Here is a 16,944-nt window from a genome sequence, read left to right on the forward strand (position 1 = left end):
TGGAGCCTCCGTGAGGACCTGCGGACCCACAGCACAGCCTATGGGCCTATGGCGGAGCGACGCCTGTGGGCTGTGGCCTTTGCGGGCGGCCATTGTCGTGCCTGATAAGCTTTTCTACGTGACTCACCTTGCTTCACCTAACCGGCAGAGCGAGACAACTGGGTAACTCCCTGATCCGGTCTGCTTCTCCCTACAACCAGGCAACATCCTTGGCCCGCCCATTCTCTGCCACCAGCCTCGAGCGGATCGACCTGAGCCCCGGGCCTAGCACCGGAGGGATCCCGGTCGAGAAGAACCATTGCTAAGCTCCAGTCCTGGAGTCTACTCTTAGCCAGACTGTGAGGCGCAACGGATTCCTAAGGCTCTCCTGGCCAGGCAGGACTTCTCCCAGCACTCACGAGGAACTGAGCCTGGACTGGTGTTTGGAGGAACAAGTCATAGCACCGATCGCTCCCAGCACAGACTTGCCCCTGCTCCCACCCCCAAACCTACTGTCTCCTGTTTCATTCCCCCCAGAACCCACAGTTCCCAAACAGTGCACCTGCGGGAGATCCCAACCCAGCTGGAGAAGTGGACATGAGGTTGGCAGGTGGGTGGCTTCCACAGCAAACTGAAGAGAGGCCAGGTGTCCTAGTGCCTGTGTTAGGAGAGGCCTGGGTGGTCACTGGTTTGTTTATATATTAATAGATGACTGTGCACAAGCACTTATTTTATGAGCAAATTCACCTCTGAGGACTTCAGCTTCCCAAACTATAAGTTAAGGATTGATTTTATATAGAGAGATAGATATAGATAGATGTTGATAATACATATAATCAATATATATAAGTTAACGATTGATATATACATATATATATATATATATCCAGAGATTGAATGGATAGAGAGGAGTGGATAGTAGAGATAGAGAGATGTAGCCAGAAGAGAACTGACTTAGGTGCCTTTGTGGTTGGGTATGATCTAAGTGGCAGCTCTGCTGTCAGTTGGACTACAAACATGAATGTGCCTTGGAGGGACAGTTTGGGGTGAGAGTAGAATTTGAAAACTGGTAAAGTAGCAGCTTTGTGGATAAGTCCAAATTGGACATTAAGGAACTGGCTGGGAGGATATGAGTTCAAGACAGATCTGGGCTGGAGGTGTAAGGTGTCATTGCTGCAGGGTGAAATCTCCCATACAGTATGAAGATGGGAGAAGGCAGCCTGGAAAAGAACACCTTTTGAGGAGAGAGTAATGGAACACAATCTAACCAACAAAGGGAGTCCCAGAGAATGGGGTCAGGAGGCAGTACTGTCCTGGAATCTAGTAGTGAAGTGTCAAGAAAGAGCAGACAGACCATCAGAAATGTGACATCATGAAAGTCATAGGTGGTCTGGTTTGGAAGGTTATTTAGTTGGTGTTATGGGAGCACAACTAGATTGGAAGAATTTTGGGAGAGAGTTGGGGAGTGAGGTAATAGAAATCACAATGTAGATGACTTTTATGTTTATGCTGGGGGATGGAAGCCAGGGTCTTATGCATGCTGAGCAAATGCTCTACCACAGAGCTATATCCCAAGCCAGAATATATAAGTTTTTAAAGAGTTTGGTGGAGAAGAGGAAGATGAAGAGTCAAGGAATGAGATTTTTCTTTCAGGAGCTCTGTTTCATCTTTATCTTACTAAGTTAGGACCTGTTGATAATATGAGAGAAAGTGAGATAGAAAGGAGTCTTAGCACAATGTATCTGAGACAGGCGATATCTTGATGGATCCTGAAGCAGGTAGAAGGACTGGTCTTTACAAGGAGTATAGAGCTTCCAACAGAACAAGAGGAAAGGCAAAGCAGATGGGTGAACTGTAAATATTCTGATAGTTTCAGAGGCCAGATGCTGAGGTTGGTGCTATGGAACCTTCCCAGAGCATGAGTTCTAAAAGGCACCTCCAAACCTGCTGGGGAGACCCAAACAGAGCAGCCTCAAGATTTGAACTCACTTTCTTCCGTCTACTAGGAGGAAGTTCAAGCCTCTCTTTTGGGTCTGGTAGATAGCGATTGGTCCCCCACCTTCCAATCGTACCATCACTTGTTCCCAAGTAGAAGGGGAGATCTGGTCATGTGAGGTAGTGGGTTATTGCAAGTTTTGTTCACTGATGTCTAAGATAGTCCTGCTCTGTGTCTATCCTGCCTGCAGGCCCCCTGCGCATCGTGGCCCTAATCATCATTATGGGTCTCACCTGGATCCTAGTCACCATCCTCCTAGGTGGTCCTGGTGTTGGCCTTCCTCGAATTCAGCAGTTCTTCACCAGTGAGTGTGGGAATCCTCTTGATTCACTATAGAGGTGCCCAATATGGGTTATGGTGGTTGGGTTTCCCATTACCTTCATGGCAGGCTTCCTTTTGCTGCCCTAGGTCTATCTTCTAACACAAATGCATCCTTGTTCCCACAAACCATCCTAGAGAACAACACCCCTAATGTAACCAATAGAGTGGAAGTTGATAGAGTAAGAGTAAGGAGTGGAAAGGCCTCCATTGATTATTAATCATCTTCGACTTTTGGTTGAGCTCTGAGACACACAAGGGATTTTGCACCTTGTCACTGGTGCCAAGTCACCTAAGCACTATTTACAATTCCAATTCATCCTTTTCCTGAAGCAGGCAGTTTTACATCAGGGCATCATTGAAACTTGAGCAGTGAACATGCCAAGTATAGCCTGACTTGGCCCTGAGTCCCTGAGCCTGGTTGTTCTGCTGGAGGCTCCTGGAGGCCTCCATGCTAACAGAAAAAAACTCTCTACTTACAGGCCCAGAGAACTCAGTGACTGCAGGTAAGCCTCCTGTCCCTTCCCTATTCCCCCCTGTACCTGTACTTCATACTGCCTTTTGTGACACCCCTGCCTGCTGTCAGCCAGCCCCACTAGGATTTCCATTCTCTGTCTGGCCTCTCCCAACTATCATAGGCTTCTGGGCTGTGAACCTAGTACATGAGTTAGCCACCATCAGAAGATGAAAGGGGCGGGCATAGGAAAAAACATTCCCATTCCAAACAAGAGACATTGGGATGAAGTAGGGGCTCATGGTCCTAAGCAAGTCCCAATCATAGCAGGGCAAGTTCTAGATGTCAAGGCCTAAGAAGAAATCTCTATATCATTCTCTAGGCCCACTGAAGTGACTGCATCCTCTGTGCCCTCTTTGGCCTCTTCATTCCTAGCTCTGTATTCAAAATCAACCTACCTACCTCCCACCCTTCCTTCCTTTCTCTCTTCCCTCACTTCTTTCTTTCTTTCCTTCCTTTCGTCTTTCATTCCTTTGTTTCTTCCATCCTTGTATTCTCATCTCAGTTCTTCTCATAGGCTGACAATATTTCTGTTGGTATAAATCTCTAACAAATTTTGCTGGCCTTTCATGCAGTTCCTGAAGGCCTAGGTTATAAGACAAGACAATCCTCCACAGATCCATTCTGTATAATCCTATCTCAAGTCCAGGCTTCTGAGAGGTAGGAGCACACACACAATCATGTGCTTCCTTTCCTTAGCAAGTTCTTAGCCAGCCATCATCTTTGTGTTCTCTCGAAAGGATGCTTTTTTAAAAGTTTTATAGTGCTGGGAATTAAACCCAGGACCTTACACATACCGAACAAATACTCTATACAGAGCTATTTTTCTAGCCCATAAAATGTTTCAGGTTTTTTGACAGAGTTTTACTCTATAATACAAACTGACCTTGAACTTACTATGTAGCTCTCAAGCTCTATATTCCTCCTGTGTTACCCTATCAAATTCTGGAATTACGGGTTTGACATGCATTCTCAATTTTTGCAATATAATTAGGCTAACATTTTCTTTCTTTCCCTTCCCTTGTGACAGGGCTTAATAAATGTGAGGCTATCATTAAAATCACTATAAAACCAAGGGTAACCTTAAATTCCTGATCTTCCTGCCTCCATCTCCCAAGTGCTAGGATTACAAGCATATGTCTGGCTAGCCTGAGATTTTTCTATATATTTATGTCCTATTTCCTTCATGATTAATATTTTCCCCAACTGTTCTCTATTCTCATTTTACCATAAGCAGCAGCAAGGAAAAACCAGACCATACCTTTAACACTGTGCTTGACAATTTCCTTTGCTAAATATTTTACAAGCTTTCTCTCCTACAAAACAGCAGAACAATTGACGCTTTATAACAAGGATAAGCTTTCCTCCCACACCCAATAATGGCTTCTTCGACTCACTTCTAAGGTCTCACCAAAAGATCTATAATATTCATCTTCCTAGCAACACTTTGTTTAGGGATGTAAGTGAAAGATTTAACAGAAGAATTTTTATTGCTGTTTCTTTCTGAGCTTGCACCAGAATTGTGTTTACTGTCCATATTGCTAAATTTGTTTTAATATAGAGGCTTACTATACAGGCCAGGATAGCCTTGAAATCATGATCCTTCTGCATCATCCTTCAAAGTTCTGGAATTACAGATATGCAGTACCATACCTGCCTTCACTCTGTATTCCTACCAACAGGGTTTCGGGTTTTCTTTGTTTTTGTTTTTGTTTTTGTTTTTGTTTTTGTTGTTTTAAGCAGTGCAGACTCTTTCTACTGTACACCTCAAAACTCTAGCTTTTATCCACTCTACCCAGTTCTAAATCCATTTTCACATCCTTAGGTATTTGTGGTATTTGTTTATATAAACCCCCAATTCCTGGCACCAAAACCTATATTAGCTTCCTGAAGCTACACTAAGAAAAGCAGAATAAAGCAGGTGCCTTAAACAACCAAAATTTACTTTCTCACAATGTTTGGAACTGAGAGTATGAATGAAAGTGTCAGCAGGGCTTTGTTCACTCTGAAAGCTCCAGGCAAGGGTCTTTCTGTGCCTCTGCAGATTCTAGAAGCCTTCTATGTGCCTTATCTTATAACTGCACCACTCTGCCTTTTGCCTGTACTGTCTCACAACATCTCCTGTATGCTTTTGTCTCATAAGGACACCAGTCACACTAAGTTAAGGGCTCAACATGCTCCATTATGATTTCATCATAACTTATCTATCTGTAAAGACCCCGTTTCCCAGCCACATTCTGAGGAACTGAGAGTTCCAACTCCAGTATAGTTTATAGGGTCATAATTCAAGCCATTACAGAGGTCATCTCCACCCTTACTCTGAAGAAATACAGAGGCTAGTAGAGCACTGTGCTCTGCCCATCCACCTTAGCTCATCTACTTTGGTCTGTGTGCCTCATTCATGTAGCTCCCATCCTGACTTTCTGGACCCTCTGCTTTGTTCTAGTTGTACAAGGGTTCTAATCCAGCTGTCAACCTCCTTTCCCTTTTCCTACCAGTAGCAGAAAAATCTAATTCTTGGAGTCCCTAGCTCCTTGCCAACACACCACTTGGAAGCATCCTCATCTTTGGTGTGAGCCCCACCCACCTCCTCCCCCATTTCAATGCTCTGTAGCTATTCCTTCAGCCCTGTGGCTGGTCCTGACCTTTACCCTCAGATCTCAGGTGACACCAGGGCCAGGCATATGGGTCACATCTGCTATCATTACTCAGAACCAAGGGCCAGGAAGTACAAATGCGGCCTGCCCCAGCCTTGTCCTGAAGAGCACCTGAGCTTTCGAATAGTCAGCGGGGCTGCCAATGTCATCGGGCCCAAGATCTGCCTCGAGGACAAGATGTGAGCATATGGGCTGGGAAGTGGGAGGGGAACCTGAGGCCAGGTCTATAAAGGCCAAGGGCTGATGGTTATGTGAGGAAGAGCAAAGCTGATATGTCCACAAGAGATCCTCTTCCCTCCCCCCTCCCCAGGCTCATGAGCAGCATCAAGGACAATGTGGGCCGTGGCCTGAACATCGCCCTGGTGAATGGTGAGTCCACCATGTTATAGGGTCAGAATTCAGATTATAGAAGCAGATACCATGGTATGGCCTGTCCCCTCCACTTCATTACTGCCTATGCAGGTGCAGGTGGCTTCTGAGCACTCCCCAGGAGGCTTGAGAAGAATTCAATACCCGCTGAAAGTAGTGACAATAATGGTAGATGCTTAGGACCTCAGATGCCAATGGCTCTATGGGATGTAGCTCTGTGAATGAGAGGATGACAGGACATGTTTGAGGCTTCTAGAAAGGGCTGCCACCCACCATATTTGAACCTGGGCTGGAGGCTCAGGTAGTAAAATGGTATGTCCCGGCTTGCTCAGCAGATCTTTTTCTTGATACAGGGGTCAGTGGTGAACTCCTAGAAGCCAGAGCCTTTGACATGTGGGCTGGAGGTGAGTGGCCACCATAGCAACCTACTGTATATATTTCTCCCTGAAATCCTGCCCTCTGTCTTTGCACTTAGCTGTTCAAGTATTGCCTTGGATTTACAAAATACAGGGGATGGGGAAATCTGTCTGGATTCTGTTTTGTGACTGGATGACCCTAGCTTCTTTACCAGTTAGTCTGTGTTCATACTGATGGTCTTTGATGTGGAACATCTCTGGCCCGGTCCCTACTTTGTTTTCCTCATTAGAAGAATATTGTTTGGTGGGGAAGGGCTGCTTGGTGGAATCTGAAGCTCCATATTCTGTGGGCCCATCTCCACCAGATGTCAATGATCTCTTGAAATTCATCCGGCCACTGCATGAAGGTACCCTGGTGTTTGTGGCATCCTATGATGATCCAGCTACCAAGTAAGTGACTGCCAAGTCCAGCTTCAATCTTGTTCCAGTACAGTAATAATCTCCAGTTCACATTCCTTTCTACTGTGTGACAGGATGAATGAAGAGACCAGGAAGCTTTTTTCTGAGCTGGGCAGCAGGAATGCCAAGGATCTAGCCTTCCGTGACAGCTGGGTGTTTGTGGGAGCCAAAGGTGTGCAGAACAAGAGCCCTTTTGAGCAGGTACAGCAGAGAACCTGGCACCTCTGCCTCCTGTCCCTGGCAACCTGACCACCCCTTCTCAAAGCTTCCCTGAATTCTACCCAGCTGGGTTCTGGTCTCTGTCCCTGACCTATGCCCTAGTGAGGCCTGGCCCCTTGTTATCACCATGGGAAGAGACAGTAACTTTGATCTCTCCTGTCCTGTACATATTTCAACCTAAGGAGTCTTTAAATGTCAAATTGCACATTGACCAGAGTATACCTAAGAAATCTTTACAAGCACCTTCAGGATGCTCAATCCAGGGATATTGCTCACTTATGGTGAGTGTTTGTCTAGCATACACGAGGCCCCATGTTCAATCATTAGCATTACATAAAACTGATCAGGGGAGACATCTGTAATATCAACACTGTGGAAGTAAAGGCAAGAGGATCAAATTATCCTTGGACACATATCAAATTTGAGGCCAGCCTGGACTACATGAAATACTGTTTCAGATTTTAAAAAGAAAAAAAGATGCTCACTACCATCCTAGCCTTGTCATAACCCAGTTTTCCAGTTTATGCTACACACTCCTTTCTCGCCTACCCTGGGTTCTCTCTTAGGGTACATCAGTCAGGGTTTATGCTAGCAGATGCTAGAGAGAGGAGGCCCCCTGGCATCATCCTTACCTAAGGAGGCTCTCAGCAAAAAGTCTTAGGTAGGCCTCCAAGCACTGCTTTCAACAAATACAGATTTCTCCATTGCTTTGGCTGACAAAAACAACCCAAGCTCATGCCTCCCAAGACCCTTCATCCCAAATAGGGCAGCAGCTTCCAGCATTTCCCTGAAGCCAGGGCTATATGGACTCCCTCCTGTCCACGGTGGCCCATCCCTAGTTCACTTATAAAAGAATAGACCACTGCAGCCATCCCCAATTTTCCCTGTGTGAAGGGAAGGGCAACAGACTGAAGAATACCCTGGTGTTTGGCCCCTGAGAGCCAGGTCATGACTTCCTATTAACCTCTACAGCATATGAAGAACAGTAAGCACACCAACAAGTATGAGGGCTGGCCAGAGGCCCTGGAGATGGAAGGCTGTATCCCTCGAAGGAGCATAGCGGGCTAGCACAGCAGAGCTCTGGAACCAGACTGAAGGAGGCAGCATGGCACCAGTGTCAGGTGGAGACTGTGCCCCATGCCCAGGCATGAGGCTTCCCCTCCCTAACACTTTAGGGCTTGAAAGTGGCCTCGAGGTGATGGGTGCTGCAGGGCTGGCCCATTTCATTTTGTCAGGGAGCTTAGGTACCTGTGTCCTTGTTTTCCTAAAGCTGATCCCACAGTCAGTTCCCACCCAGCCCCTTCCTCTGCCCCTCCTGTGTCATCTTCTATTTCTTGAGTGCCCCTCAGAGGCAAGGGTCTTCAATGTTTGCCCCTCTCACTGGAGCAGGTATTGGGTAGTTTGGGACATCTTCAAGAAACTCTCCCTCCCAGAGGCACTGTACTGCTATCCAACCCTGTTTTCAGTGTGATCCTTTAAGCCAAATCAGAACTAATTGGATGACTTCTGCAAGCCTGAATGGAGCAATCTGGCCTTAAGTGCCCAAGTAGCTGGAGTCCAATCAGAGTTCCTCACAAGGTGTATGGCAGTATGCAGTCTGTCAGAGGGCTCACCTTCTAAATGACCTGTTTGTTAATAAACTAATTTCTTGCAGTGGAATAAAGTGTATTCAGATGTCCTCAGTGGAGAGTCAAGGGTGGTGTTGTCCTGTGTGTGTGGAGAAGACAGATAAGTCCCAGAAGCTCAAGCAACACTCTTGGAGCTTAAGCAGACAGCCTTTTGTCAACAGACCCTGTGGCCAGATGTGGCTCAGATAGGAGGTAGAATAGCTCCCAGCTGACATTACTCATGGATTTGATTAGAAAGATGGTTCTGTTCAAAGGAACTCAAGGAAACTCACCACCTCTCACTAATCCAGTGAGAGTCTATAGGGGAAAAGATAGGAATTAAAACCAGTACAGGCACTGAAATAACTCCAGGAGTGCAGAAGCAGCCTGGTTCCAAAAGGGAAAGAATACAACTTGGAATTTCTAGATGAGAGACATCAAGGCATAGTAACTTGAGGATCCCATAAAGCATTTCTGAGGTGGCCATGCCAGGGGTGATAAACTTAGAAGTCCTAGTGTGGCAACCTGCTTTCTAAGCATTCAACCCGTTGCTGTTCAGTAGTAAGTCTCAAAAAAAAAAAAATGGTGAGGGCAAATCAGGCCTCAAGAAATGAGAGTAGGGCTGGGTATGGTACTTGTACATCTATTATTCCAACACTAGGCAGTTGTCTTAGTCAGGGTTTCTATTCCTGCACAAACATCATGAACAAGAAGCAAGTTGGGGAGGAAAGGGTTTATTCAGCTTACACTTCCATACTGCTGTTCATCACCAAAGGAAGTCAGGACTGGAACTCAAGCAAGACAGGAAGCAGGAGCTGATGCAGAGGCCATGGAGGGATGTTTCTTACTGGCTTGCCTCCCCTGGCTTGCTCTGACTGCTCTCTTATAGAACCCAAGATTACCAGCCCAGAGATGGCACCACCCACAAGGGGCCTTTCCCCCTTGATCACTAATAGAGAAAATGCCTTACAGCTGGATCTCATGGAGGCATTTCCTCAACTGAAGCTCTTTTCTCTGTGATAACTCCAGCTGTGTCAGGTTGAGACAAAACTAGCCAGTACAGAAGTGGAGTGAAGGAGAAGGATCAAAAGTTCAAATCAAACTGTGACTACTTAGCAAATTCCAGGACATCCTGGAGTACATGAGGTGCTGCATCCATAAGGGTGGGATGGCTTATTAGATAAATGTACCTGCTGCCAAACCTGGTGATCCCTAGAACCCATGCTAGAAGGAGAGAAGCAACTTTTGCAAGTTGTCCTCTGACCATATGTTAGACATGTGCATGCACATACACAAGTAAGTAAATGTTAAGAAAGAAAAAAGAAAAAGAATGGAAGTAATTGATGGCGGGAATATGCTGGTTTAGAGGTATGGGGTGCCCAGGAGAGGCATGCTAGGGAAGAGATAGTTGTATATCCAAGACTAACAGAGTCAAGCAGGAAAGTCAGCAGGGCTCAGCTCTTTGTCTCAGATGTAGTGGTGATAATAGCTAACACCCAGCCCTCTAAGTCTATACTGAACTCTGTGTGTGCCTGTGTGTTTGTGCAGGTGTACTCATATGGATTCATGTTTGTGTGCATTCATATGGAGGCCAGAAGTCAACCTTGAGTGTCCTTCAAATGCTGTCTTTATTTGGTTTGGGTTTTTGGTGGAGTTTGTTGCTGTTTTTTTGGAGAGAGTTTTGCTTGTTAAACAGGGTCTCACTGTAGTTCTGTCTGACCTGGAACTTGCAAATATCCTCCTACCTCTACTTCCCAACCGTTGAAATTAAAGGCAGGTGTCAAGCCTAGCATTAGTTACTTGTTTTGTTGTTTTAGAAATGTCTCATGTGGTCCTGGCTGTCCTGTAACTCACAAAGATCTGCCTGTTTCTGTCCCCCAAGTCCTTGGGTGAAAGGCATGTGCCACCACATTCCACTGAGTTTGTTCATTCAAATGGCCTGGAACTCCAAATTAGGTGTAAGGCCTTGTATTAGTCAGGGTTCTCTAGAGTCACAGAACTTATGGATAGGATAGTCTCTATATAGTAAAGGAATTTATTGATGACTTAGAGTCTGCAGTCCAGTTCCCAACAATGGTTCAGTAGTAGCTGTGAATGGAAGTCCAAGGATCTAGCAGTTACTCAGTCCCACATGGCAAGCAGGCAAGGGAGCAAGAGCAAGACTCCCTTCTTCCAATGTCCTTATATTGTCTCCAGATGAATGGTGTATCCCAGATTAAAGGTGTGTTCCACCCACCACACTTTAGGTGTGTTCCACCACACCTTTAATCCCAGATGATCTTGAACTCGGAGATTTAATCTTCTGGAATCCATAGCCACTATGCCTCAAGATCTCCATACCAAGATCCAGATCAGAAACTTCTATCTCCCAGCCTCCAGATAAGGGTCACTGGTGAGCCTTCCAATTCTGGATTGTAGTTCATTTCAAATATATTCAAGTTGACAACCAGGAATAGCCACTTAAATTCCAGGTATCCACCTATGCACCTATGTCTGCCTCCGCAACACTGCTACGATGCCTTTCTCTCTCTCTCTCTCTCTTTTTGTTTTGTTTTGTTTTGTTTTGTTTTGTTTTTCGAGACAGGGTTTCTCTGTATAGCCCTGGAACTCACTCTGTAGACCAGGCTGGCCTCGAACTCAGAAATCCACCTGCCTCTACCTCCCCAATTCTGGGATTAAAGGCATGCGCTACCACACCGGGTTGTCTTTTTTATTTATGTGGGTTCTGGGGTCAAACTCAGGTCCACATGCTTGCACAGCAAGTACTTTAGAAACTAAACACTCTTCCAGCCTCTCTGTACCAGATTCTGAAATATATTCTGGGGGCTCAGTGGTCTTATGTTCTTTCCCCAGCACTGCCAAAAGAAAATTACAATTCTGTTGTCCCCTTTTCAAAAGACTTTCTTTCTTTGAGCCATTTTAAGTTCATAGAAAACTGAGTGAAAATTACAGAAACTGCCCATCAGACTCCTGTTGGTCATAATAAGTGTTTTTTATATCATGTTTGCTATGATATTCTTTGATGTTTGTACTTTTTAATCTTTTTACATGTGTTTATTTTCTGTGCATATGTATGAAAATCAGGGGACAACTTTCAGGAATTGATTCTTTTCTTCCTTCATATGAGTCCTAGAGATCAAACTCAGGCCTTTACCCACTGAGCCATCTCATAGGCCCACATTCTTTGTGTTTTGACAAAATCAGATAATAATATATATCCACGATTATCAAAATGTATTTGTCTCTTGATTCTATTATGGAAATTAAAAAAAAAACTCAAGGTATAGAGAGAATAGAAATCCAGTACACCTTTTACCTGCTTCCACAATGTAGCCAGTATTGCCTCTGCTACACTTAGAATGCTCCCAAGGGAGGTCAAACAAGTCTCAGCTTATTCTTTCAAGATTTTAGTTTTATACAACTTGCTTACAAAGTTCACACAACCCTAGAAAGTCTTGTCACTATTGCCATTGTACAAAAAAGTTAAAGGGCCCTGGTGAGTATAGGAGAGCTACAACAGGACCTAGAGGTTAGGAACAAGATGAGTAGGCTCGCTGGGTTAGCAGCTTACTTCCAGATGAAGCGGAATCTCACTAAATATGCTTACTATTAGCTAGACGGGCAGAAACCCTAATGTGCATCCCAGACAATTATAACTGTCCAATCTTTGTCTTTGTGTGTGTGTGAGGGGGGATGTGTGTATGCACACATACAAGAGGAAGCCAGGAGACAACTTTAGGTGTTGTTCCTCCAGTGCTGTCCACCTTGTTAGGGTATATGGGGTGGGGTACAAATGCACAGGTGTATAGAGGCCAGAGGTCAGCTTTCGGTGTTTTCTTCGATTACTTGCCACCTTAATTTTTTAAGCAGGAATGCTTTTTCATATCTTAATTTTATTTTTATGTGTTTGTGCATCTTGTCTGCACATATCTTTGTGTACTATTTCTGTTCCCTGTGCTGGTAGAAAAAGCGTCTGATCACCTGGAACTGAAGTTACAGAGAAGCCAGTGCTCTGAGCCACCTCTCTAGTCCGTGTGTGTGTGTGTGTGTGTGTGTGTGTACATATATAGAGTTAATTTTTAAATACTTTCTAATATTTAAAATTTTTAAATATTTTAATTACATTTCAATTTACTTTGTATGTGTATAAGTGTATGTGTATGTTTGTATCTGTGTATGTCAGAAGACAACTTGAGAGAATGGGTTCTCTTCTTCCGTCATATAAGTCCCTGCCAGGGATCAAACTCAGGTCATCATGCTTGGTGGCAGGCACCTTGATCCACTGAACAATCCCATTGATTCCCACCTTGTTTTCTTTTTCTTTTCTTTTTTTTTTTTTTGTGTGTTTTTGTTTTTGTTTTGTTTTTCGAGACAGGGTTTCTCTGTATAGCCCTGGCTGTCCTGGAACTCATTTTGTAGATCAGGCTGGCCTCGAACTCAGAAATCCGCCTGCCTCTGCCTCCCTAGTGCTGGGATTAAAAGCATGCACCACCACGCCCGGCTTCCCACCTTGTTTTCTAAGAAACAGTCTCTCATTGGCCTGGAATTCACCAAGGAAACTAAACTGGCTGGCCAGTGAGCCCCAGGGATCCTCCTGTCTTTATCTTCCCATCACTGAAATTACAAACATGTACCCCCTTGTTCTGAAGATTGAAATTGGGTATTTGTGCTCAATTTAACTATCTTCCAGGCCCAAATTTTGTCCATTTGCTTTAAGAATGTTAACTGAGTGTCTTGTTTTACTGCTGTGAACAGACACCGTGACCGAGGTAACTCTTATATAAGGACAACATTTAATTGGGGCTGGCTTACAGGTTCAGAGGTTTAATCCATTATCATCAAGGCAGGAGCATGGCAGCATCCAGGCAGGCATGGCAATGGAGGAGCTGAGAGTTCTACATCTTCATCTGAAGGCTTCTAAGAGAAGAGTGGTTCCCACATGGTTAGGAGGAGGGTCTCATGGCCCACACCCACAGTGACACAATTCCTCCAACAAGGTCACACCTCCTAATAATGCCACTCCCTGGGCCAAGCATATTCAAAGTTTTGTTTATTTCTCTCTCTCTCTCTCTCTCTCTCTCTCTCTCTCTCTCTCTCTCTCTCTCTCTCTCTCTGTGTGTGTGTGTGTGTGTGTGTGTGTGTGTGTGTTGCACGCCCATGTGTGCCATGTGTCAAAGCCAGAGAGGTCTGGGGACATGAGATCCCTTCATCTATCACTCTGCATTATTTCTTTAAGACATTTTCATATTCATTTCATATTCAGATTCGTATCTCACTAAATCTGAAGTTTACTGTTTTGGCGAGGCTGTCTGGCCAGCAAACTCCTGGAATCCATCTGTCTCCACCCACCCCAACACTGAGGTTACAAACACATGCAGCCATCTTTGGATTTTTTTATAGGAGTGTTGGGGATTCAAATTTAGATCCACATTACTATAGAGAAAGTGTTCTTACCCATTGAACCATCTCCCTAGCTCCTAGGTTTTTGTTTTTGTTTTTCATTTTGAGACAAAATCTCACTCTAAAACCATGCTGCCTGAAGCTCACTAATTTAGGAGCTGACCTCAAACTGATCCTCCTTGTCTCAGCTCTCCCTTTTTGCTAGGATTACAAGTGTAATTGTAACTCCTAGCTGTAAATGTGTATGATCATTCACACATCAAACCCCCCCCCCTTTTTTTTTTTTCCCCGAGACAGGGTTTCTCTGTATAGCTCTGGCTGTCCTGGAACTCACTTTGTAGTATCTGCCTGCCTCTGCCTCCCAAGTGCTGGGATTAAAGGCGTGCGCCACCACGCCCGGCTTACATCAAACCCCTTAGAGCACTACTTCTCAACATTCCTAATGCTGCAACCTTTTTGTTTTGGTTTGGTTTTTGGCTTTTTGGTTTTTTGGTTTTTTTGAGACGGGTTTTTCTGTATATCCCTGGCTGTCCTAGAATTCACACTGTAGATCAGGCTGGATTCGAACTCAGAGTTCCACCTGCCTCTGCCTCCTGAGTGCTGGGATTAAAAATGTGTGCCACCACCACAATGGCATATCCTGTAACCTCTTAATACAGTTCTTCATGTTGTGGTGATCCGAACCATAAAATTATTTTCATTGCTACTTCATAACTATAAGTTTGCATTAAGAATCATAATGTGGGGGCTGGTGAGATGGCTCAGTGGGTAGGAGCACCCGACTGCTCTTCTGAAGGTTCAAGTCCCAGCAACCACATGGTGGCTCACAACCATCCGCGACAAGATCTGGCGCCCTCTTCTGGAGTGTCTGAGGACAGCTACAGTGTACTTACATATAATAAATAAATCTTTTAAAAAAAAAAAAAAAGAATCATAATGTGGCGGGGCGTGGTGGCCCACGCAGAAGCAGGTGGATTTCTTTTTTTTTTTTTTTTTTTTTTTTTTTTTTTTGGTTTTTCGAGACAGGGTTTCTCTGTATAGCCCTGGCTGTCCTGGAACTCACTTTGTAGACCAGGCTGGCCTCGAACTCAGAAATCCGCCTGCCTCTGCCTCCCAAGTGCTGGGATTAAAGGCGTGCGCCACCACCGCCCGGCATATTTTCTTGTATATCATTCATAGACAGACAGACAGACAGATAGATAGATAGATAGATAGATAGATAGATAGATAGATAGATATGTGTATACTAATTTGAATTTTATAAAACACACAATATGGGCTGGGGAGATAGAGTACTTACGGCTCTTCCAGAGGAGCTGGGTTCATTTACCAGCAATCTGGTGGCAGTTCACAACCATTTGTAACTCCAATTCCAGGAGATCCAACACCTCAGAGAGTTCCTGCCTACACATAGTACATGTAAACTCATGCAAGCAGACACATAAAAATATTTTTAAAATACACTTTAAAATTGTTTTGCAATGAATTTCAGGGCTGTAGCTGTAGGTCAGTTGGTGGAGTGCTTGCCTAGTATGAACAAGTACTGAATTTGATCCTCAGCACTATATAAACGGGTTTTTGTGTTGTGGTGATGCAAGCAGAAGGATTCAAACAAAGTTCAAGGTCAGCTACATTAAAAGTTTAATGCCAGCTCTGAAATTTTGTCTCAAAAATAAATAAGAGTCTAAACATGGCTGTTCCAGCAGTAAGAGGTTCTATGGAACGGCATACAAGTGGCAGTTAGCTTATTGGTTTTATTAGAAAAAATCCTCTGATAGTAGCCACAAGTGAGCTAGGAAAACACTTTACCCAGTTTGACCATATACAAAAGAGCGTTGTACCTTTTTAAATTTTTTTTAAGATTTATTTATTATATCTAAGTACACTTTAGCTGTCTTCAGATGCACCAGAAGAGGGCGTCAGATCTCATTACGGATGGTTGTGAGCCACCATGTGATTGCTGGGATTTGAACTCAGGACCTTCAGAAGAGCAGTCGGTGCTCTTAACCACTGAGCGATCTCTCCAGCCCATAAAGAGAGATTTCTGAGCCTGAAACTATCCATTAAATAAATGTAACTGATAATAGATTTTAAAATGCATTTATGGGGGCCGGGCGTGGTGGTGCATGCCTTTAATCCCAGCACTCGGGAGGCAGAGGCAGGTGGATTTCTGAGTTCGAGGCCAGCCTGGTCTACAAAGTGAGTTCCAGGACAGCCAGGGCTACACAGAGAAACCCTGTCTCGAAACAAACAAACAAACAAAAAAATGCATTTATGGTCTCAGATTTATTATTTTTAAATTATATGTGTGTGTCTTTGTAGGAGTATGTGCACATGATTGCAGGTGATTTCAAAGTCCAGACGGGGGCATCAGATCTCCTATAACTGGAGTTACAGGCCTGGTGTGGGTACTGGGAGCCAAACTCAGATCCTCTGCAAGAGCAATACATGCTCTTAACCACTGAACCATCTCTCTCTCCAGCTGCCAGATGAATGTATATTTAATGCTTTTTAAAATTTTTATTTTTAAATTGTGTATATGTATATGTGTTATGGAGAAGTTTCCTCAGAGAGTGAAACATTCCATAATGAAAGGAAATTAGTTTAGAAAGAAAGTAAACAGCTCAAAATAACTTCAGAAAGCCCCTGAAACTGACCAGATTCACTCTACTCCTCCATCTCTAAGAGTACAGAAGCAATAAAAACTGTTGAGAGATATTCTCAGACTGGTTGAGCTGCTCAGACCTGGCAGTCTAGAAAAAAAAACATAGCAGCCTGAAAGAAGCAGAGACACCAGATGAGCTGCTAGTAGAAGCTAACACCAACTGAACCACTGAAAAAGAACACCCTCGGGCTGGAGAGATGGCTCCAGAGAGACAGCTCACCCAGAGGTCCTGAGTTCAATTCCCAGCAACCACATGGTGGCTCACAACCATCTGTAGTGGGATCTGATGCCCTCTTCTGGGGTGTCTGAAGACAGCTACAGTGTACTTACACATAATAAATAAATCTTTAAAAAAAGAAAAAGAACACCCTCTGACTTACTGAGCTGCCTGCAGATGTACAGTAT

The 16,944-nt window shown here is 44.3% G+C and overlaps 1 protein-coding gene across 2 annotated transcripts; it reads left to right on the forward strand.

The window, feature by feature from the left end:
* Window positions 1-10: 10 nt before the first annotated feature.
* Window positions 11-8,549, forward strand: Fam3a (FAM3 metabolism regulating signaling molecule A). Of its 2 annotated transcripts, none has more exons than XM_085838139.1 (9): window positions 11-589; window positions 2,166-2,279; window positions 2,776-2,799; window positions 5,520-5,643; window positions 5,775-5,833; window positions 6,187-6,237; window positions 6,555-6,639; window positions 6,723-6,849; window positions 7,840-8,549. In XM_085838139.1, the coding sequence occupies exons 1-9, from the start codon at window positions 577-579 to the stop codon at window positions 7,933-7,935; spliced, it is 693 nt and encodes a 230-aa protein (XP_085694265.1). In that variant the 5' UTR covers window positions 11-576; the 3' UTR covers window positions 7,936-8,549. The 2 variants fall into 2 exon arrangements, with proteins under 2 accessions (XP_085694265.1, XP_085694266.1); XM_085838140.1 differs by having other exon boundaries at window positions 6,723-6,820.
* Window positions 8,550-16,944: the final 8,395 nt, after the last annotated feature.

The sequence above is a fragment of the Mus caroli genome, unplaced genomic scaffold, assembly GCF_978045245.1.
Source record: "Mus caroli unplaced genomic scaffold, Mus_caroli_1 scaffold_5, whole genome shotgun sequence".
NCBI lineage: Eukaryota > Metazoa > Chordata > Mammalia > Rodentia > Muridae > Mus > Mus caroli.

Coding starts and splice junctions, on each gene's coding strand:
- Fam3a (XM_085838139.1), top strand. Junction 2,280..2,775: donor AATTCAGCAGTTCTTCACCA/GTGAGTGTGGGA, acceptor CTCTACTTACAG/GCCCAGAGAACTCAGTGACT. Junction 2,800..5,519: donor AGAGAACTCAGTGACTGCAG/GTAAGCCTCCTG, acceptor ATCATTACTCAG/AACCAAGGGCCAGGAAGTAC.